Below are 25,640 nucleotides of genomic sequence, written 5' to 3'. Positions count from 1 at the left end.
TCATAAGTTGACCTCAGACAACAATATAAAAAAATGAAAAAAGCCAGTTCATGACCCCTTTAATCCACTTGAGGTCCCAACAGAAACGTATTATGTAAACTTGAATTTTATAATTAGCATAATTAAACCAATATAACTATATTATATTATACAAAATATATATATTTTATTTATTTTTGCTGAAGCCTAAATTCTACATTTGTGTTGTTTGGTGTATTCCTCACCTACAGCACCATATATTTAGTTTTGTAAGGGTGAATTTGTTTTGCAGATATATCTTGGTCTGGGTCATGGTCTGGATGGCTTGGAGGTTTGGAGTCCAGCAGAATTCATGTTGTGTTTGAGTGTGTTGACTGGCTCCTCCTTTGTGTGACTCCACTGTGAATTATACATGCTGTATGTGTTCTGGATGCAGATAACAAAAAAGGAAGTCGCCAAGAGAATGTATACAATAGAAAATGAGGGGAAAGCAGTTTTATATCTTGTGTCCTCATTAGTGTAACCGAAATAAAAATTGGGTATTTTATAGGAGAAGTGATAAGTGGAAGGATATGGTCTATAACCCTACAGCTGTTGTTCGTAAACAGATTTGAGTGTAAATAATGCACAGCCTGGTTAATAAAATATTTCCGTGAGTGAGTTTCTCACTGTAGTCAACCTATGGGAAGAAACAAAAGGCCAAAAAGTCAGGAAAGGTCATGAGAAGGGCTGAAGGTGAAGAAACAGTGTTTCTCAGCAAGTTAGAGATAGATTCAGTGTCATGTAATATACAATGCATTTTTCTGTTAAGGTATCATAAACCACAGTTCCTTATCAGTCAGTTTTTTTGTGTCATATTTTTGAGGTTTTCAGAATGTTTTGGATCTGGTCTTGTTATTTCTTATCTGGCTTCCTTGTAGCTTTCTATAGCTCACCTTAAAAATTCCGCTCCAATGATGCTCTCAACCTTATCATATCATAGAAGTGGTGCATACGACTTGTGCACTGTATTTCAAGTCTTCTGAAGAATGTGATAGATGTGATAGCTTAGTGTGAGGAACAGACCAAACATTTGTCAAATAATAGCAAGAAAACTCATCTTATTATTGAGCTGTCCTCACAGACTGCATGCAATAATATACAGTGCGATTAAACATAATTTGAAAGAATTATTCAATTAAGAGTTATTCCTCTTTTTTTTTTAAGTTTATCCCTGTGATTTAAAGCAGAATATTCAGCATCAATACTCCAGTCTTCAGTGTCACATGATCCTTCAGAAATCATTCTAATATGTTGATTTGCTGCTCAAGAAACATTTATTTTTATTATCAATGTTGAAAACAGTTGAGCTGCTTAATGTCTGTGGAAAATGTGATTTGATGAATAGAAAGTTTATTTTACAGCATTGATTTGTGACCAATATGCCCTGTTAACACCTGGTATTGCATTTTGGTCGACCGGATCACAAGTAGACGAGGGACAAAAAATCTTGTTTACACCTGGTGTTTGAATCTGTCTCTTTTGTCCACTTTAAACCACTTATGTCCTGATTTCTTCGAGGAGAGGGTCTATGGGCGGGTAAATGTATGTTTTTTTTCAGATCTTTCCATATAATTGAAAAATAAGCTAATGCAATTTACATATGAACGCACCAAAGCCGACGGGAAAACACAGCAGCTTTCATCTCTGCATCTTCAATCCAAACTTGGGTCTTCAGCCGACAAAGTTTAAATCCCAGCCATCTGGCTAGCGCGCTTCCCATAATGTTTCCAAGTTAGCTCAGTAGGCGGAGAGTAGGCGTCTTTTGCAGCGGTTTGAACACGTTCGACTACATGATGAAGGCAATCCGGTCAAACGCGTTTTCGACTACCTCTGGAAGTGGTCGAAAGTTGACAAGCTCAAAACGTTTTAGACCCTGTTTAGACCTGTACTTAGCGTCATCGACTTGTGATCCGATCGACCAAAACGCATCTTAAAGGTATCTTAAACAGTTGCCAAAATTGAACCTAGGCACTTTTTGTTTATCTACCCGAGTTAAACATTCGTGTAAAAGCATAATTAGAATGGAAACGCCAATTTTAAGATTGACCGTATTTTCGTTTTAGTTAAAAATGCCTTTTGAATGGGAGTGCATGGGGCACTTCTATGATAGCATCAAAATCGCTGTTTTTAAAACACTAAGAAGGCTCGACACAACATAAAACTGTGCTCGATCACCAGGGGCTCTACACATGAACTTGAGCATTGAATTCATTGTTTGTGTACACAAAGTTTGCTAAAAAGGTAAATAACTAAATACGGTCAATCTTAAAAGTGGCGCTTCCATTCTAATTATGCTTTTACACGAAAGTTTAACTCGGGTAGATAAACAAAAAGCCTAGGTTAAATTTTGGCAACAGTTACCATTTAATACCAGGGTAACTGTAGCTGTATCTCAATACTGTATCAAATGGAGAGTTTGTAAAATCAGAATAAGATCGAATCAGGAAATCTAATGCTCGGCCCTGATGCATGCTTGAAGTGGGCTGAAAGACGGTACCAATGTCAAGACAAACTCTCAGCGCTCAGGTCTAGGGGGGGTGTAAGTTAGTTAAGAAGTCGGTAGATGACAGCACGAGGTGAAGGAAGGTGGGACATGAATGTTAATCAAGCTAATGAAGTTCTGGAGAGAGCGCAGACTCATGCAGAGAGAGGGGAGAAAGCCAGATATCACACACACACACCGCAGCTAACAACAGACGGATGTGCCACCATGGGGCCCGCTGGTACACAACAGGAGTAAAAAAGTAAACAGCTTACAATAAATGAGTCTCTTTACACATTTCCAAAATGTCTGGGTTAGTCAAGGACAACAGCATTGATGAAAAGAGTGCGTATATTGAAAAAGTAGGCTATTTGTAAATAAACATGCAAGTGTGTGTGTGTCGCCATGAGACTATAATTGGATGTAGAGTCTGCGACGTGTTCATCAGACGGCAGAAGGACACTTGACTGAAAATGGGCCGGATTTGAGCGGGAAATGGTCAGACACAAATTGCAAACTACATTCTTAACAACCATATCCATCAGGTCATCCATCCTTATAGCCATCTAACCGTTCCTCTGTCCAATCAATCACGAAATCTATCACCCCATCTCTCACTAAATCCTTCCATCTTGCTGCGATTTGCTCATTTCCCCTCCCTCTCACGCAGTTCATTCATTCGTCCCCTTCTTGACGGTGGCAGCCAGAGGTGTTTACTCTTCCTGTGACTGCCAGGTATAAATATTGATGTGTGGACGGCCCGTATGGATGTCACAGTCCATTCAGAGAGAGAAAGAGAAAGAGAGAGAGAGAGAGAGACGTTGTTGTGATCCTTTATGCACTTTAGAGTTCAATAAACGATAAACGATCAACTTTATGTGTCCATTCCAGACACTCGCCGGAAGATTTCTCAGACAGAAATCCACTACACTTTAGTCATCATGAAAGATTTCATCATGAAAGTATTAAATAACTTTCATAAAAATGTATAAATACACTACAATTCAAAAGTTTGGGGTCAGTAAGATTATTTGTTTAGAAGAAATTAATACTTTTATTCAGCAAGGACACTTTAATTTGATCAATAGTTGACAGATAATGCTTTTACATTATATTTTAAATAAATAATTCTGATTTATTGATTATTTCTTTGAACTTTCTATAAATTAAAGGATCCTTAAAAAATATATAAAAAAATTCTATTAATTATTATTAATTAAGCAGCTCAACTGTTTTCAACATTGAGAATAATAAGAAATGTTTCTTGAGCACAAATCAACATATTATAATTAAATCTGAAGGGTCATGTGACACTGACGACTGGTAATGATGCCGAAAATACATCTTTGACATCAGAGGAATAAATCATTTCAAAGTATATTGAAATAGAAAACAGTTCTTTTAAATTGTAATAAAATGTCACAATACTCTCACTTATCTCTCACAATACTGAGAGATAAACATAGAGAGCTTGTATTTAACCTTCAACATTAAAGGTGGTACATTTTTACATGTTATTACTAACTTTTACATTCATATTCCTGCAGCCAGGCAACAAATACTTCCGAAGCAAGATGAAATTCTAAAGCTATTTGAAAGAAAAACACATACAGTATACACACTTATACGCCCACTGTCTGTCTGGCAAATACATCTTAACTTTCTTCATTCTTAACATCTTGATTTGATACCTGATATAAGCTGTTTTCTTGCTGCATCTTTGGTTATAGGCAGTTGAAACTGAGCATCACACATGCCCTCGAGTTGAGTTTATATTTCAAATGAATTTAACTCATCTCTAATGCACCAATTGACTTATTTACCATCAGGCAATAGACTAAGTCTTCCTTATTTAGTTGTTGCTGGAATCTAACAAGGTTAGACAGGCGTACAAATCAGTTGTGTGAAAATGATGTGAGTTTTTCACTGTGTATGATATTTAATGAAGAGGACTAATATCAGGAAACCATTATTATAGCCCGTCACGACATCTCACACAGTGTGCGAATGAAGATGTTGACAGCTGCGTATTTTACCACCATATTTAGCCTCATTATTAGTCTCAGTGGTTCGACACATGATACCTCGCTGCCCTGCAAATGTTAAACATGTAGCTAGAAAGAATGTTATGTCATGATACAATATCAGCAGTGGTGACATTTTATCTGGTTATATTTTGTGGACTTCTTAGTTTAGATACTAATTATTCGAGTGTAAACCTTGCTTCTCTGTTTCTGTCAAATCAGTAAGATCTCATCGTGCCGGAGACTGTCGCCGTGTTTATGACATATTGATTTGATTTTGTGGAAAGCTGCACCGCGGTAAACAAAGAGCTGCTGCATTAGATGTGACAGGCACTCTGCTTGCTTTTGCTCTTCTCTGCATCTTCAGACGTCTGTTGTATAACGTTATATGTATACAACTGCACTCAAACATTAGTGAAGGAGTATCTTAATCCGTATCAATTGCATTTGGCATAAAAGAACCCAACAAGAGGGTATATTATTTCATATGACGGTTATCTCCTGCTAGTGTTGCCTTTAAAAGTAATGTTATATTATTGCACTTCTGCTGTAAAAGTAACTCATTATGTTACATTTTATGAAACTTGGCGTGTTTTGCACAGTTGTTATTTTTTAACTAAAAAGTAGTTAATATTATAATAATTGTACTTATAATAAATTGTTTTAAAATGATATAACATTATACATACATACTATAGCTCTTTTGTCACTGTCACTATTTTTACACTGTCAGATTACTTTTTTTTACAATTTGTTTGCATTGGTCATAGTTTTGTTTAAAAAGATCATTCAAATTTGTATTCATTCATTTTAATCAATTTAACTCTAACGTCTAATTTGAATCACAGTGAACAGCATTTTAAGTGACAAGAAAGTGCAAAATTATACTAAAAGACAACAATTTCTAGATTTTTCTTGAAAGAGTACAACTCAGTTTTTGTTTCAGTTTCATTGTCTTGGACTTTTATATGATCTTGGACTTTGTAGGCTCTTGTTTTCCTGTTTCCTTTGTTCCCTTTCATGTTTATCGTTATCACCTGTGTCTTGTTTAGTTCCTCATTATCTTGTGTATTCATTGAGATTATTTCTCTCTGTTTAGTGTCGAGTATTGTCTTGTAAATGTGTGTGAATTGATCACGTTTCTCACTACCTGTCTGTCTTTGTTTTGTTAATTTTCTCCTCTTCCTTGCCAACACTGCCATGACAATTACTTCCGAAAAGTCCTTTGTTTATATTACAAGTAGTGTGTTACAATGCCCTTCGACAGTTTCTTTTTCAGCTTCTTTTATAAAAATGTAACTTTGGTTAGGACTTGGTGGGTACTAGAGCATTCTAGAAGATCAGACGGTGGTGGGACCAGTGAGAGTCCCTTGCTCCGTGTTCCTGCTCTCTTCCTGGGATTGAGTTATTCATAAGCTGTGAAGTCATCGGGAGCGAGGCTGTCTGCAGTGCTCCATTACTGCCAGCTCCTACCGGGCAGCAGCGCCGCTCTTCTGCTTCACCTCATGTCGTTTAGGTTGGCCATCTCGGATCTAATAGAACTGAGTGATCTGCCGGTGCAGGCAGGAGGGAGACGCGCAGCAAAGACATTAGCTGTTTACAGGGATCGTCTGTTATCTTTCACACAATCCCTCCTGCCTTCTCCTTTCCTCCCTGTCTCACCTCCTCCCACTCAAGTGAGAGATCTTGCAGACCCATAGAGCGTGAGAGAATTGCATGCAGTGGGGTCAACGCACAAGGCTGTGCATCCGTGCGAGCGCATACTATCTTTTCATTCTGTGCTGCTGCTTGATATTCATTTTTAGAACTTTACAATGACCTTTTAACACCTCTAAGTTGTAGCAAGTTCAGTTATAATCAAGCAGTAATAATTATTACCACTAAATACTTTTGACTGACTCATTACAGAAAGAATAGGTGCATAAAAAGTAATTTGTTCGTGATAATTCATAATTCATGACTAAATTAAATAATTTACATGTGTTTATGGTTGATTCACCATATTAACTTTGATAATATTTTGTTTATCTTGCAGTGTGGAAAATTTACTTTGACAGGCAAAAAATAAAACTGCATAAATAGATGAATAACACGTTTCTCAATTCCAGACATGGATGTGCCCTTCCTATATAAATGGCATAATTTTGTGACACAAATTGAGCACAGTTTCCGTAGTGGTATACAATATGTGTTGATCCTTATCCTGGTGTACATTCACACACTGCATTGCGGCCAGATTAAGTGAAATAATGCATTATGACACAAATTGTGCAGGATAAAACAGGCTCACCAGGATTTTGTGAATTTATGAATAAAAGAGAACACCATGAATATTTTGCAGATTCTCTTTGAAATTCATACCCTCACTCATCTATGGGAAATTACAACCCTATACAGTGTCCTCATTACAAAATACCTTTCAAATCAGATTACATGTAGTTTTATGCAGTGCAATGAACTGTTTTGTTTCCCAGAACTTTGTGAAGAAAAATATGACTATTTATTTGTAATCATTAAACAGATTTTATTTTAACATTTGTTAACATTGTTATACTTTTAATGAATCAGTCAAAAACTAAAGAGGCAGAATATTAAACAAGAAAAATTGAAGTCAGGATTTTATCCATCAGGAACTGAACGATTTTTAATTGTGTTGTAAATAGTCAATAAACAGACTAATGTGACTAACGATACAGAAACTCGCTGTTCACTCAATAATAGTTCTGAATGATTCATCTTAGTCAGTCTGATTCAAACCACTAACTCATGAGTGAATCTTTTTGACTGACTCATTAGAAAGAACAGGTTAAGTTTTCGACAAGTTTTTTTTTCATGTGACTAATTTAGTTGCAGTGTAGAGACCTAAAGTGTCATGAACAAAAAGTTTTTCAACATTTTTCTATGTAAACGTGCTAGACGGACATTACATTTGGAATAAAAGATAACAAGGACAATTATTCTATGCACCATTAATATGCACCATTGAATCGTTCACAGTAAGACGTGCATTAAGAAAGCAAATAGAGTCAGTTTTGATTTAATGTATAAACAGATTACAGTCTTCTCCTTCTCCTGCTGTAGCTCTCAAACCCAAGTCAGGGCACCGCCTGCAATGAATCTATCAACCAAAAGTGTCATGGCTTTGGCATCTAATCGATGCTAGTCTCTGCCCTTCCATAGGTCAATGTCAAAGCATTGAGACATCTCTGCCAGAGCTGCAAAGTCTGATTCAGTATGACTCAAGCCCTCTTTTAATCTCATTCCCCATACACTTCGCCTGCAAACTTTTCCCATGGTGAATGCTAAGGAATATCTTTCGACACACACCTCTGTTCGTACACAATAACCTTTGATGTCAAGATGATGTTTGTCAGGGTGCTGGGAGACCATCTGGAGCTGCTGCAAGCAATGGCACATAAACATTAGCAGTCGGCCACAGGAGTCAACCTCCCTCTGTCCGTCCGCCCGCCCTTTCTCTTCACTTCGTTTATGAAAAAGCTCAAGCAAGGACACTACTTCACTGAGCCATATGCTCCTTTATTTCAGCACATTCGGGTGGAATAACTGCGGCTTCAGTATAACTTCTCGTTGGTTGCACTTTGAATGTAAGCAGCTCAATGAAAATTCCTGAACCCAAAAGTTCACTTTCATGGTACGTGGGTTGTAGAAATGGATAAGCCCGAAATGTCATCCTAACGTTCCCTCTCTTTCTTTTCCCTCAGGTGCAAAGGTCACATTCTCCCAAGTGCAGGCCACAAGGAAGGTAGGAATGTCCACAAGTGCCTGCTTCACATCATGCGCTATACGGCTGCTGGAATTATTGTGCGCTAGCACCACCTGGTGGTTGCCATTGAAAAGACAAGACTTTAAAACCACAACCGTCTCTAGTAAATGCTTATTGAGCCCATGGATTTTAAAATATGACCTGTAGTTTGTCTTTTAGCCATGTGAACTTTTGATACTGGACTCTTTTAAAATACACGTATTCACTCTCACTTCACACTCTCACTACACTTACATTTTCTGCCTTCAGTTTTTAATTACAATCAACTTGAATGAGCTGCTGCTGCACCCACACAGAGGGCGGAGCTTCAACAGCTTGTGTCCTTTCACCTCACACAGACATGCACTGAAAATTTCAAAACCTTTTAGCCTTTTATGTTCAAACCGGAGTCAGAAAGATGGACAGACTCAAGAAGAAGTGACAACACGTAGACAACATTTCTAAATGGTTAGTTGATGAATTTATGTTAGTTTATGTGTAGTTATCTTCTAGTCATTGATTAGCATATTATGTCTTGATAATCTATAAATTGTGTTCCCGGGGGCGGGGTTTATGTAAATTTTAGAGTTAGTGATGTCACTAACCCGGGAGGAATGTCATGTAGTCCCTACCAGCCATTTGTTGTAGTCCTTAAAAAAGCGATTTCTTTAAAAGAAAATATCTCAATTTGCTTCGTAATTTAGCAGATGCTGTTTATGTTCAAACAGCAACATTACACACTAACTAAAGTTAGAAAAGTTAAATCATAATCAACCACCCCTTTAAATACTTTACATGTGCTTTAGTTTGTTAGTCAACAAAATAAGTGTGCTTATTTGAAACACAACAAACATAATTATTTAAACGTTTTTTTAGAGTAAATCTTTTAATCTGACATCATTGCAAAGTGTAATTTTAAAAGTGTACAAGTGTGTTAAGAAACAGTCATGAAATTAATCAGTGCACGTAAGTGGCCTTTTATTTCATTAATATTATATTATCTCCAAATACAGTCTTTAATATATATATATATATATCATTTGAAGAAACACAACTATTGTTACTGACAGTACTCTTATTCTCTTACTTTCAGGAACAGTGTCATTATTGTCTTGATAATGACAGACAGTCTGATCCAACAGAAGACAACTTTCCTAGACCGGTGCAACCAGTCCAACTTCCAGTCTTCCCAGGGGTCCAGCGTTCTTCTGTAATCAATCCCAGAGACATCACTGCTTCCCATGTCACAAAGAGCCACCGTAAACTCCTCCTTAAGAGCAGCCCATCTGTCCAGCAGCTCAACGCTGACCCTCCTGGCCAGATCAGGGACAGTCCCGAGCGAATGATTCAGGTGCAGAGCTCCCGTCTGAGGCTTATGAGGGAAGTCTGTGCTAAATACACAAGCGGAACCGCTAAACAGACTATAACCCGCACGCACGTGTCCCGTATCTATGTGGAAGACAAGCACAAACTCCTCTACTGTGAGGTGCCAAAGGTGGGCTGCTCCAACTCGAAGAGGGTGCTCATGGTGCTTCAAGGTCTCGCTTCTTCCACTGGAGAGATCCAACATGACGAGGTGCATTATGGGAATCACCTTAAGCGTTTAGACTCATTCGATCAAAAGGGCATCATCCGTCGTCTGAAGACCTACACCAAAGTCCTGTTCCTGAGAGAACCTTTTGAAAGGCTAGTGTCTGCTTTTCGGGACAAATTTGAGAGTCCAAACTCATATTACCATCCAGTGTTTGGGAAGCCCATCATCTCAAGATACCGCAGCAATGCGACGCAGTATGCCTTGCGCACAGGGGCGGGTGTGACCTTCAAGGAGTTCATCCAGTATTTGTTAGACGTGCATCGGCCGGTTGGCATGGACATCCACTGGGAGCCCGCTGGACATCTCTGCAGCCCCTGCCTGCTGGACTATGACTTCATTGGGAAATTTGAGACTCTGGAGGAAGAAGCCAATTTCCTTTTGAGAAGTATTGGTGCTCCTAGCAATTTAACATTCCCTAGTTTTAAAGACAGGAACCCTAATGCAGAAAGGACATCTTCGGAAATCACAAGGAGATATTTTGCACAGCTAAATGTGACAGAGAGACAAAGGACATATGACTTTTACTACATGGATTATCTGATGTTCAACTACTCCAAACCTTTTAAAGATTTATACTGAGGCCATTTACAGTTACCTGATGGAATTTCTGTTGGCCTGATGTTCATATTTTGTCTTAGTGAGGGTACTTTATTACTTTAAAATGTTATTTATTTGTTAACAAATGTTAATGTTAAATATTAATCACACTCTATATTTATATCTGCAGGCTGGTCCTTGCGTTTATCTTGTTATTTACCAAACCTATTTAATTCTATTCAGTAAGAACCCCCTTAAAGGTATAGTTCAGCCTTATGACATTCCAAACCTGTGTGAACAAAACCTTTTCTTCTAAGAGTGTGGGGGCGATCGAGACGCTTTGGCTTCACTTTTTAGCACTTGTGCAGCACACTTGGTCTATCCTGAGGATACCGTAGTCAGCCGGATCCGGACCATATCCGGACTTCAGCTGAACAACAGCCGAAATTGATTATTTTACTGTTTTCACTAATTGTTTCAGCTGCTTTGTATAAAGCACTACATACTTGAAAACAAAAGAAGATTCTGAAAATTGTCCTCTTTTTTTTTTTTTGTCCAAACACTGGAAGTCAATGGAATCCAGTGTTGTTTTGGACCCCATTAACTTTCATTGTATTTACAAAAACAGCTGAAATATTCTTTAAAATATTTGTAATACTTGTTCTATATAGAACCTTAAAAGGTTCTATAGGCGCTTCGTATTTGGAACCCCTAAAAGGTTCTACACTCTTAGAAAAAAAGGGTTCATTGGGGTTCTATATAGAACCATAGGGTTCTTTACTCAACTCCAAAGAACCTTTTATGCTAAAAAGGTTCTATAATGACAAGAAAGAACCCTTTCTTGGGTTCTGTATAGAACCTTTTAGGGGTTCCAAATACAAAGCGCCTATAGAACCTTTTAAGGTTCTATATAGAACCTTTTCTTCTAAGAGTGGCAGGTGGTTGGTCCCAGTATAGGTCCTAAACCCCACCCTCCCCATGAAGTCTAATGGGACATGATGGAAACTATCAAATTACACTGCAAATAAATTTTTTCCAAAGATGTTTTCTGTCATTTCAGGTACTTTTTAATCACGCTGATTTAAGTTTAAGTGTTTGTTTTTTTAAATAAGTTTGGTCTTAGTTCGTAATTTGATGCTATAAAAACGGGAGTGTGACGTCATGATTGACAGCTTCTCTAAACGAAGTAGTCACAGAGGCACCAACAACCTTTTTGGGGGATTTTCGGGAGGAGATTAGAGCTTCAACTTTAATTTCTACATGTCCATAACTGTTTATTTCACACAGTAAACTTTGTACTTACCGTTTCTGCGTGAGTGAGGGCGGGACCTTGATATCGCGGCTCCACTACTGCGCAGACTCGGGTCCCGCGCTCACTACTGTGCAGAATCCAGTCCCAAGATGTCTGCGCCATATTAGGACTTTGGCAGCTTCACTTTTCACCAATGGAAGAGAGAGAAGTCCATCTTTATTTTACAGTCTGTGGGATAGACAGAGAGACTAATATTATCGTAGATATACCATTCTTCTTACGATTTAACAAGTACATCGCGTGTTATAGGAAGTGTTCCTGGTTGCGGTTGACCTAATTTATGCAGCTTTACATTCCTTTAACGGATGTGAATGATAGAAATGTGATAGTGTTTTGTGTATGCCAGGTTAGAGATGTGTTTTTAGTCTAGACTTAAACTGACAGAATGTGTCTGACTTCCGATTAGTGCTAGGAAGGCTATTCCAGAGTGTGGGTGCTAAATAGGAGAATGGTCTACTACCTGCAGTTGATTTTGAAATTCTAGGTATTCTGAACCTGCCAGAATTTTGAGATCGCAATACACGTGAAGGAGTATAATGCTCAAGTACTGGGGAGCTAAACCATTTAGTGCTCTGTTAGTAATTAGCTAGATTTAAAAATGTATGCTATGTTTAATAGGGAGCCAATGCCGTGTTGACGGGCTAACATGGTCATACTTCCTGGTTCTAGTAAGAACTCTTAACTGTAACTGCTGCATTTTTGGACCAGCAGCTGAAGGTTATTTATTTCCACAGAAGAAGGTAAGCCATACAGGTTTGGAATGACATGAAGTACAAAAGAATACAATTTCCATTTTTGGGTGAACTATCCCTTTAACACAATGTTGTGTGTGATTTGGCTCAGTGTGTCATTCTCAGACTGCATATAATAGAATAGAATATACTGTACGAAGAGTGTCTACATGTTATCATGATGTTATTATTTAAAGTGTTGCAGGCAAGTGGTTTTAGCACAAGTCCAGATTGAAGTATCACTTAACGCGATGCAACATGCCGAAACATTTTCAACATTACATTTGCAAATTGTTGCTGGATTTGGTCTGGTACATCTGATATTATCAAATCTAATTTTTTGTGAATGTATAAGAACAATTTGTCTACAGTATGTCATGTTTTAGAGCATGACCTGCTACACCTTTGCCTTACTTTCACATTTCTCATATAATGACGTTTTCTTTATATCAATAAATGTTAGCACCATATTTTAATGTAAGTTAGATGACATCTCTGCATTGTTGCCTTTTTATTGTTGTACCGACGTCATGTAAAATGACTCCTAGTGTAAAGGATGGACTGGAAGCTCTGCAGAATCTGAACACCCATTATTCAAGTTCCTCTATTACTATTGCAGCTTCACTTTCATGCCGACTTTAAAGTTAAGGTGGATATGGAAGTAATGTAGCCCATTACTACGGGGTATTGGTTGATAGCGCCATCTGGTGGTTTAATGTTCCTTAATATTTGGGGCCCTATAATACACCCAGCGCAGTTTTTTGCTAGTTTCAGCCCGACGCAATTATCATTTTCACATCCTGCGCCACGTTGTTTAAATAGCAAATGCATTTGTACCCATCTGTGCGCCCATGGGTGTGCTGGTCTGAAAACGAGGTGTGTTCTGGCGCATTGTTGGCGCGTTGCTATTTTGAGGCAACTGATATAGACATTGACTATTGAGTCATTGACTATTGATTGAGATTATTATTGTGTACGTAAATATATGGTGGAATCCGGCTTGTCCCGTAGATGGTCTGCTCGCGAGCAAATCCGTTTCCTCAGAAGCGTTCAGTCTTTCAACAGGGTTCCCACGGGTCCTTGAAAGTTTGTGAAACTAAAAAAAAAAGTTTTTTTGGAAAGTTTTTGCAAATAAATATACATATATAGGTCCTTGAAAGTGCTTTAATTCATTTTGAGCAAGAAGTTTTCTGGGAAAAAATCCATATTATTCCCTCCGGTCCGCTAATGTGTTATTTTGACAACACTTCGTGGCCTATGCATACTAGCTTGCTTGATTTACGTTAGTTACACTTCGTTAAGTGTTTCCCGCGTATTTACGCGCTACGTTAAGTGTTTCCCCGCGTGAGGTACTTTGTGTCGTTGCCGTGATGTCAGGTGCGCACGAAACTACTACGATGGTAGGCTACCTCAACATTTGTTGTTGGACACAACAAATGTGTCCCCACATTAAGTCCTTGAATTTGAGGGTAATGGCCTGAAAAGTCTTTAAATTTGCAGTTAACCGAGGTGTGGGAACCCTGTTCCAAAATCTATCAAATTCCGCCAAGTGAATAGCGAATCCGCCATGGTAATAGCGCAACTTGCTTTTAAAGGGAATGGGAGATGAGACTCTGATTGGTTCATTGCACGTTACACCCAAAACACACCCATTACTCATTAGGAGACACGACCTAAGTGCACTTGCGCCATGCACTTAGCTAGTTAAAATAGGGCCCTTGCTGTTATCCATGGCAATGCTGTATGTGAGAGCGCTCATAGCGTTTTTAACTGAAACCGATGCTATTTCACGTCTCTCTATCACTCTGCGTCCTCGTTTTATAGCCTGCATCCGAAATCGCATAGCCTAATTCCCTACTATAGTAGGTGAAATCTGACAAAAGTATGTCTGATTAAGCAGAAGAAAATATATATCTTACTTATTGTTTTTCATTTACTTATGTTTTGTCCTTATGTTTCATCATTTAGATCTTAAATATCGTTTAATCATCACATTTTAGTGTTTCTCATTACTATCATTTTGATGTGTTAACCATTATTACCATTTGAAATGTATGTTTAATGCTTTTCTTTTATTAATCTTTATGCCTCAAATGTAGCGGATTGACTTAGGTTGAACTTTTGTACTTGGTGTTTAGATGAGGTCAAGAGTCTATACGTTTCCAATAGACAAACCACAAATGCGTGAATGTCTCAGAATAAAGTGATAAACTAATGTTATATTAGCTGGACATCTTGCAGAAGGGACATGTTGTGCCATTGTATTGTATTGTATTAAGATTAATAACTTTCTGACACCTTTGGGGAACCAGGCAATGTGTGCACGTCCCCCTCCACGATGTGAATCCACAAAAGAACGATATGTATTTGTCGTTAGTGTCTGCTCAATGTTAGTAAATAGGAACTTAGCCCTGTTCTGATAAGCATCTGCATAAGAGGGAAAATATTTTCTGTAATGGTCAGTCTCAACTTGGACGAGACCCTTCTCCTTTGGCAACCTGCCTTTTCACAGAGAGCTCTCTCAAACAACTTACCTTTAGGCAAGAATATTATACTCAGAGTGTTTGAATTATATTTTACTTAAACAATATTAGAAGAGGTTTTAACTGTTTATTCGTGGTTTTTTATTTATTAAACTTTTAATCTTGATTATGGATGAATTAATTTTACTCTTCATTTATTGATTTGATTGTCAGCTGTTAAGAAATAAAATTGGACTTAATCATCTGACTGGATCTCCTCCTTGCATCAGTCTGGGTTTACAGTATTAATAAAAGAGTAGGCTGATAAAATGACCTGGATGACCTACTTCTTCCAGCGAGATTGCAGACGATGGACACTTTACTATCCCATGAGGCCACGGAAGAGGATTTATGAATGGCAGTGAAGCGACGTAACTAACGCTGGTATAGGTCACATGATAATGACAACATGGCGAGTGTAGTAGCCTACGTCCAGATTACATACTACACACACACTCATAGCCTACTATATAGAACGTAGCCTACTTTTTTAGCAGTCATTAAGTAATCACTTATTCAAAAATAAAATACCTACCTCAAGAGAGTAGCTATTCTGACACAGCCATACAAATGCAACTGCCGCCATCTTGCGTCTCAGTTATCAATGACCTCAAAAGATTCACTGTTAATTGTGTTATAGCCTTTTGTTGCATTGTTAATCTAGTTGCTAGGCTGATTGTTTTGTACATTTTTTAAAATTGATTATTTTTTCTATACAGGTAGGTTATGAAATAATTTGAAATCAAATTCAGTTCATTATTTATTAAGTCCATGTTTGCTAAACACTTAACCCTGCATGCTGAGCTTCAGTTTACCAACTGTTAGATAGATAAGACATTATAAGCCTTATATTTTCTGCTACTTTACCCCAGCACTGGAAACAAAAAGCAGCAGTCAAAACTGGTGTTGATCTTTACATCTTGTCCTCCCACTCCAATAAGTCCTCTGCCGCCTGGAGCAACTGCGGCTTTTTTAGCTCCACCCCCTCGTTACCCCCTCCTTATCTCCCAGGGCCTGGGGCTTTGACATCCTGTTCTCTCACAATCTACAGACTCAAAGGGCACATCAAATCAGCTACCATTTGTCACGTGGAAGACAGAACAAAGAAAAGCTTCATTTTTCTTTCTTCAGCACCAAAATCATATTTAAAAACGAGGGTGTGGGGGGGGGGGAGTTGAAAAGAGAAAAATTAGTCTCTCTGTATGATTGGGTTTTGGAATGGAAGGACCTGGAGGCAACCGAATAAGCTCTGAACTAACTTTTATAAATTAAGTTATTACAAAAAGACTATGGAAAATCTAATTACCAAAAGATGTGTAGACAAAATGCAACGGCATCAAAAAATGTTGAAAGTTGTTTTCAGGTGAGATGTTGAAATGATGTTATTCTGTCATGTCCCGCAGATGGCGCTGTGGTTCAATGAGGGGCACAGTCAGACATCATCTGAAAACGACTTGCAAAAGAAAATACATGCATTTATGGATGTTGCACAGGTATTACAATTGTCTCGCTTGGCAAAATGTTGTCTCCCAAAAAATGAATCATAGAAATACATATACATAAAAAATAAGTGGATACATAATTTAAATAATATCATTTAAATGTAACACTATAGGCCTAATTTAAATACTATTAGTGGTAATAAATGAACAACGTTAATATTAATGTACGGATCATTGAGACTAAATTAGTTCATGTGAACCGAGAAAGTTTTAGATTTAGATGCTATATTGATACAGGGCGCTTTTGTTTTTCTTTCTTCAGGCTGTTTTATTTGTCTCAAGCTCAACTGTAAGACCAGGGATATTAATGTAACTCAGTCAGATATATAGTTTGTTGGCGTGATGCACATGATTAGGATAACCATTACTCCCCTCATCTCTCTGTAAATTAAGGAAATGAAGTGCAGGCGCTCGAGGCAACATTCTAAGCTATTTAAATCTTTAAATTTACATCTTCCTCCAGCGTCAAGTAATTGAACTAACTCCGGGCTTGTTCCTTTAATTGAACAAAAATATCTTGTCTTCCTGCTGCTCGTCTGATGTGGGAAACTAATTTCAGCCAAAGGCGAGAAAAAATTCGGTTGTTAAGTCCAATAGTTTGCAACATATTCCTGTATACAAACAGATTTGCTTTGCCGTGTTTTTACTCGAGAATGTGGGCTATTATGTCGAAGGTGATAACATTAGCTCTGTGCCAAAAGATTATTGAAGGTAATTGGAAAAAAAAATGTTACATTCAAATTTGTGACAAGAAGAGCTCTATCACGTTTCCTTTTTGCAAAACTGAACTGAAATAAACTATAGGCCTATTTTATTTGTAATTATTTATTTATGGAAATCTTAATTCATAATTTGTTCTCGTTTGCCTCCGTTAGTAGCCTACTGTAAATTATTTGAATTCCCTCCACGTTTTAAGAGCGTTTTTAGGTCATGCTACTCCTTACGAAAATTAAGCATGGTTTTATTATTTATTATGTTTTTTTTTTTTGGCGGATTGATACCATTTCCATTTGTATAACCACCGTCGTGCTACAAATACTATGGTTAGTGTAGCAAAACCATGGTTAATTTGTGGTTACCATGGTTTAACTACGATAATGGTTGGCCTACAATCATTTGTATTAGTAAAACCATGGTTAAATTCCGTATGAGTTTTCAACTATTTATTTTTCACTTTCTTTATTTCCAAAAATCATTTTAAGACAAAGCTTTCTTAAACTTTGGCATGTTTTGTTTACGTCATAAACATGACGTCTGACGTTTATAGGCCTACTGACGTATTCTTAACAGTTAGATATTTTTCTGACAATTTCTAAAACGTTTTGTTTTAGTTTATTAATTAAGTAGCCTATTGATTAAAATTTTCTTGAACGTTGTGGATAAAAAATAAATAAAATAAAACGTTTTTAATTGGCATTCAGTTTGGTCACTGGTTGGCGCCAGATGTCAAGGTACAGCACATTTTCAAGAGAAGTAGAACACTATTACAAAAGGGCTAAAACTGTCAAATATCATTTTTGTACAAATCTTTTTCTTTCCAGCACAATGAGCCTGTCTTCCACCTGAAAGCTGTATGCCATCGAAGCAGAGACATCTCTATCTAGCCGCGCGCAAAAATTGAAATGGCGCGTTTGGCTCGAGGCGGTTGTGTGTGGGCGCCTTTTGCAGAGGCACAATGCATATCGATATACGTCATTTAGTTTTCATGGCCAGCAGAACATTATTAGGACGCTGAGAGAAACATTTTAAAACCAAATTAAGAGGATACATTACTCTAAGCCCGCAAGAATAGCTGAAATAGTTTTTACAAAAGATGACAGTGGAAAAAAAAAATATTATTCATAAATTGTATATTTAAATAGGTTCAAACAAAAGATTGTTTTTCTTTTGCTAGATGAAGCTAAAGACATGCACACAGGTAACCTAGTAAACCGTTATCCTCGCGCATGCACATATCTTTGTTCAAGTAGACGAATAAATGACGATAAATGCGATTAAAACACATATATACGCAGACTTCCAAATGTGAATAGCAAGATCAAATGTTGTTCTTGTAACTCGCCCCAGCTCAGGCAGGGTTGAGCTAATTGTAGCCTAATCCTGCCCCGGGGCGTTTGGAGAGCCTTGAGCAAGAATTCTTGTTCAGCTGTCCTCTGTTATTCGGGCTGGAACGCTGTGCCTTCAACGCTCTCTCACGCTTCAACAAAAAAAGGAGCAAGAAAGAAAAAAAAGCGAAGCTAAGACACGCCACGATCGATCTCATGTTTTAAAGAGGGCTGAAGATACATTAACAGCTATGTCTTCCAAGGTAAGGACGCAGCCTTGACTGACTCCCCTGTGTAGCTTTTGTGGAAAGTGTCTATAGCAGAGACTGTGGTCTGTGTTTTAAACGAGTTTTTAAAGCCACAGCGACCTATATAGCGCCGCGTTAGATATCGCTGGATTCAGAACGGAATTGTCACCGAAGAGCTCCTGGAGTGCCGAAAAAATAATTACGAAAAGTTCTTTCTAAAGGACAAGCAACCTTCATCAGAGACAGTCTGCTAGAATCCTTCCTCAGATTGCGTCGGACATCCTAAAATGTTTGAAACGGTACGGTGGATTCTGTCAAATTCTCGAATGTTTCTCCAGTGCTTCTTTTGCATTCGTTTTCGGGGTGTCTTGCATTTGCGGTTTTAGATCAGGGAGGGCTGATTTGAGTGTACAATGAGAGGTCAGAGCACTACTGTATGCCCACTGCGTACAGGAAGTGCGGTACACAGAGTTGTAGGGCTATTTTACGCACTCCAGGGACCTGGCGCAGTTTTAACATCACAAACTATTATTTCTGACTTTGAGGATAGGCTATCTCTTATCATCGTTTGCTTCCGTCCTAGTACGTGTATGTATGTGTGTGTGTATATATATATATATATATATATATATATATATATATATATATATATATATATATTATCGGCTCTCTCTCTCTATAGGCCTATTGAGTGCACAATTTAATGATAACTTGTTGTAGTTTAGTAACTGAATGAGATGTTGATTCAAACCGCTCTGACGGATTCAATGTTCACTGAACACAGACACTGAATTTGTCAGACTGATTCGAAGTTATGAGTCTTTTTGAGTGACTCATTAAAAGAACCGGCTCATAAGAGTCATTTGTTTGTTATGGGACTACACTGGCCCCGTTTGTTTTTCGGGTATGTTTTTATTGTAAATATGCTTTCTTGTCATTATGCCACGCTACTCTGTGTTTTAATCTCATAAAATTCAAAATTTAATTCAGAAGAATGTAATATAGACATATCATGTATTTAGCCATGGCTCTGTAGATTCACTAGATACAATGGCTGATTTTTTTAATATCGTGAAAAGTGGGGCAGTTCTCCTGACGGTGCTACCCAGCCCATAAATCCATATATTTGGATAACTACTCATATTAAGTAGTTTGTCTTTTAAAAACATTATAAACTATTTGAAAGTTAACTATAGCTAAAACATGGACCTATTTCATTTTTGACATTTCATAGTTTAATGTCTAGTCTAATAGCTAGACATAGGATACATCGTCCTATATAGAAGTATATAAGACCCTGACGTTAAACCATGTGCACACATTGCTCCAGGCATTATGCCTCTGGAAATGGGACTTTAACCATCTGTTTTGGCGGAATTGTTTGTTACACCAAACAAAGGTCGATTCATGCCACAATAGCCTTCATGCATCATAGTCCCTATGGTTTTAATGTAAAGAGCTGTAAGAGGAGACAACAATGAGACCTTTAGCACCAACTTAATCTTTATTATGACGCAGCATCATTTCAATGTTTATGTTTGACCTTGTGGAAATGTGAGTCTTATTTAGCCTCATTTTTATTTCAATTTAAAATGTTTATTTTTTTGCTCTGAGAAACTTTTAAAGAACTGGAAAGCTGTTGGTGATGAGGTGTTTTGAGTCTCACACATTTGCCCAATATCTTTAATTAGGAGTTTACACTTATTCCCTCTCTTTCCCCGGAGGTAGACACCTACAGTACTAGGATCCATCCCTCTCTCTCTCTCTCTCTCTCTCTCTCTCTCTCTCTCTCTCTCTCTCTCTCTCTCTCTCTCTCTCCCTTTCGTGCTGGCTAATAAGCATCACTCCATTTCTCCCCTCCGGTTCTATGAAAAAAGGAGGGGAAAAAAACGGCAGGCAAATTTTCTTAATTAGACTTGTGGTGCTAATTCTTAAGGTAAAAAACGCAATTTAAGGGAAGATGTAAAAGTGATCTCCCGCATACTTGCAGGCCAGAATCGCACCTTAGATGTCGGAGATTGGAGGGGAGCGGGGAACCAGGAGCTGTTGGTTTGATACTGTGCTGTTTGTACAGGAGGGAAGGAGCATGTCTCGGCTGTCTTTGACCCGGTCCCCAGTGTCTCCTCTGGCCTCTCAGGGAATCCCACTGCCGGCTCAGCTGACTAAAGCAAACGCTCCAGTCCACATTGACGTAGGCGGGCACATGTACACCAGCAGTCTGGCCACCCTCACCAAATACCCAGACTCCAGGTAAGACAACCTGTCGTGATTTGACGCTGACTTTATTGGAACGAATGAGACTGATGTTGACGTAAAACTATGTCATGTTTACAGAGCTCTTATGAGCATTTATGTTGTTATTCTGTGGTCCAACTTCATTTTTGCCTCCATACAAGTGTATATAGAGCGATAAATCAAAGATGTATTTAGTTGCTGTACTTTTAAAATGACTTTAAGCTAATTTGTGTGTCAAAATTAGCTTAAAAGATATGATTTTACTACTGCCACTTGTAGAGTCATGCAATTCCTACATGCTACATCCATCCCAACTGTAATCTACGGAGGTTTGCGGATAAAGGGAGGTAAAGGGACGCCACCTGTTAGAGATGTGTGTGTGTGTGTGCAGGATGGGAAGAGAGTGTGAGAGCTTTGCCACATCTGTTCAGGTTAACAGAGAGCGTGGCTCGCTCTGATTTATTAATGGATATGGAGCGAGAGAGCGACGAGAAGGAGGGAGGAGAGGAAAATGGGGGGAGGGTGAAAAGCAGGCAGCATTTTAATTGCTTTTTGGAGAAAAAAAAAGAAAGAGTCTGAGATGAAAAACTAAGATTGCCTAAAGCTATATGGTGAAATTCTAACTGGGGGAACGGCAAGACCATATGAGAAAAGGACCACCCGAGGCACAAAAGGGGGAATTGGTTTTCTTATTAAGTGTTTTGCATCGGTTTCCAGAATGAGAGAGAGAGAGAGAAAGAAAGAAAGAAAGAACGGAAGAATGAAATAGGATGAGAGAATGAAATAAGAACATTTTGCAAAGATAAAGTCGATTTATCCAAAGAACAGAAATAGCGTACAGCGTAATTCCCAATGCTTGACCCCATTCCGGCAATTAAATCAGGTTAAAATAATAAACGTATATATGTTCACCCGTAGACTTATTTCAAATGTAAATGTGAAGAAAAAAGAGCGTTTTTTTGTTAGAGGATGTCTTTTCTTTCATCATCATTCTTTATGTCGTGTAGCACTTGCATCAAACTTTTTTAAGTTTAAGTATCATTGAGTTTCATTTTCTCCCCCCAGAATCAGTCGCCTGTTCAACGGCACAGAACCGATTGTTTTGGACAGTCTGAAGCAGCATTATTTTATCGACAGAGACGGAGAGATATTCCGCTTCATCCTGAGCTACCTGAGAACCGGCAAACTGCTTCTTCCTGATGACTTCAGGGTAAGGAACACACACCGAATGTCTCTCCAGCAGGTCAAAACTTTTTTTTATTTTAATGTGACGTGGTTATATTGTACTTGCTCAAATAAGTAATATTAATTAACTACATGTACTGACTATAGAGTTTCGGTTAGGATTAGGTTTAGTTACTTGTAATTATGCATCATTTACTGTTATTACTATACCAAGAACATGTACTAACATGTAACCATGTCACTTTAAAATAAAGTGTTACCTTTCATTTAGTTCCTCTCTTAGCATCCCGTGAATAGCCTTGAGGTGAAAAGGAAAGGTCAGACAGAACCACAGAGAAATTATGGTTTCAATACACCATGGGTTTGGAATAATTCAACCTTAAGCTTCATAACTATAACATTCCTGAATACTATGATTAACATTTTCCAAGATTATTGTTTAGTAATAAATAAAGGATGGTTCCATGAAGAACCTTTAACATCATGAAACCTTTCCATTGCACATAAGGTTCTCTATAGTGGAGAAAGGTTCTTTACACAATATATATTTTTTAATTTTTTCCATTGTTCACTGAAAGGTTCTTTAGGAAACCAAAAATGGTTCTCCTGTGGCATCGCTTCGAAAACCTGCTTTTGTAACATTTATTTTTCATCCTACAAAGTTTCTCCAGTCTTCTCTAAAATGGCCTCAGATCATCTTGAGATAAGGCATCACAAATTTGAGCAATTGGATTTTTGTTGTATGACAATGTTCCTCAGAAACACATTGGCTGCGTCCAAAATGACATACTCTCTAGAGTTAGTACTTATTTTATATAAGTAATTACTTCTCGACCGCTAAAAAAGTACATTCTATATAGTATGAAGGTGTGTAGTACAACCATGTTGTCGTTATCATGTGACCTACCAGCGTCAGTTACGTCGCTTCACTATCATTCATGAATCCTCTCCCGTGGCCTCATGGGATATTAAAGTGTCCATCGACTGCACACTTCAGAATCTCGCCAGAAGTAGTAGGTCACTACTTTTTGCCTATTCTGTGAATTCGGACATACTTCTTTTGTCACATACTGTTTTTTGTGGAAAGCGAAGTAGGGAAGTATGCGATTTCGGATGCAACCCTTAACATCTTAGCTGGCAAAGATGGCAGACAGGAAGGGAAACATTATTGAGACAATACATGTATATTGAGACAATATGTCCATATAAAATACCAAGTAGGCTACATTTATAGCAAAATAAAATAAAATACTGAGTACATTTATAGCAACAACCAAAAAAGAATGAATACTATGAAAACTCAAAATAGTGTGAAATACAATTTCTGACTTCTTTCTTCAGCGACGGCAGATACGTCGGTGAAGTATTATTCCTCAAAAATCAGATGGGTAAAGGTATTTGTGTCAATGGGATTAATTAGGGTGAGACTAGTCATTCCCGCCTCAGGCTCCGTGGCTAGCTTTCCTCCACTGTGTTAGACCGTTTGATAACAACACATAAAATAAGTAACCGCACTGAGAGGCACATCATTACATCCCATTATGCTTAACTTTTCACACTTCGCCCATCCAAACTCACCATGCCCTGACCCGTGAGAGCAGGAAAACTCAATGACCTAGTCGCTGTTCAGCCATTGTTGGGTCTGTCAGTAAGGCCTAGAAACCTACAAACCTATTAAACAGTCCAAAAACCTACGAGAACCCTCCATAGCAGCACCTCCCGTGAGAGGTGATGGGATACGTTTGGTTTCCTCACAGATGTCTGGTACATTTGCGTATTCATAAGACTCGACTTATTGGCTTAATTGCCAGCATTTTTGTTCTTCCAGAAAAGTTTGCTCTTAAAAACCGTGTAGCGCATCCAGCTTCATTTGTCTATATGGATATGGCCTAAAGACTAAATTCACTCTACTGTGGGCCGTTGCTTTTACATTCTCTTTCCCAAAAGTGAGTCACAGAAAGAGCCCTGTTAAAACATACCCAGCCTTCACTGCAGACCTGGGAAAGAAGCGGAGCTTGTTTTTCTTTGAATTAGCAAGAGCCCGAAGGCCTAAAGTCTCTGTATCCATGTTGTCAGCACCAGTATGGGCTAAAGAAAGGAACATAGGGAATAAAGAGGGAGAGAAAGAAGAGAGGGTGAGGGAGGGGTGTGGGTAAGAAAACAACTCCTTTTCTTGTGGTAATTGTAAAAGAGCGTTGTGTCTGAGATGGTGTGTGCTATTGTTGTGCGTGGCGTAGCCTGCAGTGGAATGAGTAGTCTTACAGGGTGGGGATGAAGAGCCGGCAGGGTCGAGATCACAGCTATCTCTCACGGCCACTGAGGAAATAGGCCACCAGGCACACAACCAAAGAATGCTATCAGCGTTTCAAGCAGAACTGCCTTTTAGCCCTCGTGTTTGGGGTCTGAGAGACCCCAGGGCCCTTTTAATATCTCCAAAAACATTAACATTGACTGTCAGGTTAATGCGTCAAGACTTTTCTTAATCTAATGAGAGCTGGCGAAATTGTCACTCGATAACATCCATCATATATGCTGCATGATAAATATTATCTCACCGCTTGGGGTCTGTAGGTATATTTCACGTAATTTGAACATTTTTGAGAAAATCTCAAAATGTTTAAAATTATGTGAAATATAGATTCCAAACTCTATAGGTATTTCTTTTCTAAAAAGTGTATGCAATAATAAAACCATATAATATACTATTATTAAACATTGGGCTTATATATATATATATATATATATATATATATATATATATATATATACATAATATCATTATAATATATAATATATATAATTTGTTCACCTTTAGAAACGTGGTCTACATCAACAGAACATTTAAATGCTTATTTTTGGAATATTTAGACGTTTTTTTCTCCAAATTATACCCGTAGTTTTGGTAAATATATGAAAATAGAGATAAGACAGATTGCTGCATAAAATCAGTGTTTGTTACACAACGCCACTAATTTTGGTTTATTATTCGTTTTCCTCCCATGCATACCACCATGTTTATATTGGAAATACTTTCATTTCTGTAGTGCTTGTAATGGCTGGACTGAGGCGCGTTGCCATCTGGTTTAGTGGTGAATGAAAGGCGAGTGTAAGTGGGGTAAATGTGCTGGAGGGTGAAGGAGCCCTCAGGCAGAGGCAGCAATCTGTGCTGTCCGACCGGAGAATCTGTGAGTGAGGGGAGAGCCGGAGGGGCTTTCCCCCCACCCCCCTCGCCCTGGTCCCGGCTAGAGACGGGTCAGATGGGCAAAACTGCTCCATGTGTTGGTCGGGGTTCATGCTAAATGCTAAACGACATGTGCTTTGAAACACACGGTACTCAATCATTATATGGGTTTGTTTTTCCTTTTATGTATATAAGAGTTTGCATTGTAAAAAAAAAAGAGTATATTATTTCTGTTAGTCCATCATGTCGTACCTAGTC

At 38.2% G+C, this 25,640-nt stretch overlaps 1 protein-coding gene across 10 annotated transcripts in view; it reads left to right on the top strand.

Moving 5' to 3' along the window:
- LOC306994049 (BTB/POZ domain-containing protein kctd15-like) overlaps positions 1-25,640 on the top strand; it is a 66,650-nt gene that overhangs the window by 34,046 nt on the left and 6,964 nt on the right. The window contains exons 3-5 of one of the 10 annotated variants that reach the window (XM_079604341.1): positions 8,250-8,290; positions 20,856-21,031; positions 22,082-22,226. In XM_079604341.1, coding sequence (XP_079460467.1) covers positions 8,250-8,290; positions 20,856-21,031; positions 22,082-22,226 — 362 coding nt within the window. Of the gene's footprint in view, positions 1-8,249; positions 8,291-8,560; positions 8,759-9,383; positions 10,720-17,923; positions 17,940-17,973; positions 19,081-19,344; positions 19,364-19,637; positions 19,686-20,771; positions 21,032-22,081; positions 22,227-25,640 lie in introns of those variants that run through there. The other 9 variants (XM_079604340.1, XM_079604339.1, XM_079604344.1 and 6 more) reach the window with 9 other exon arrangements.

The sequence above is a fragment of the Phoxinus phoxinus genome (assembly GCF_949152265.1).
Source record: "Phoxinus phoxinus genome assembly, chromosome: 25".
Lineage (NCBI taxonomy): Eukaryota > Metazoa > Chordata > Actinopteri > Cypriniformes > Leuciscidae > Phoxinus > Phoxinus phoxinus.
The sequence above is the reverse complement of the archived record's forward strand: the minus strand, read 5'-3'. Positions and strand labels throughout refer to the sequence as shown.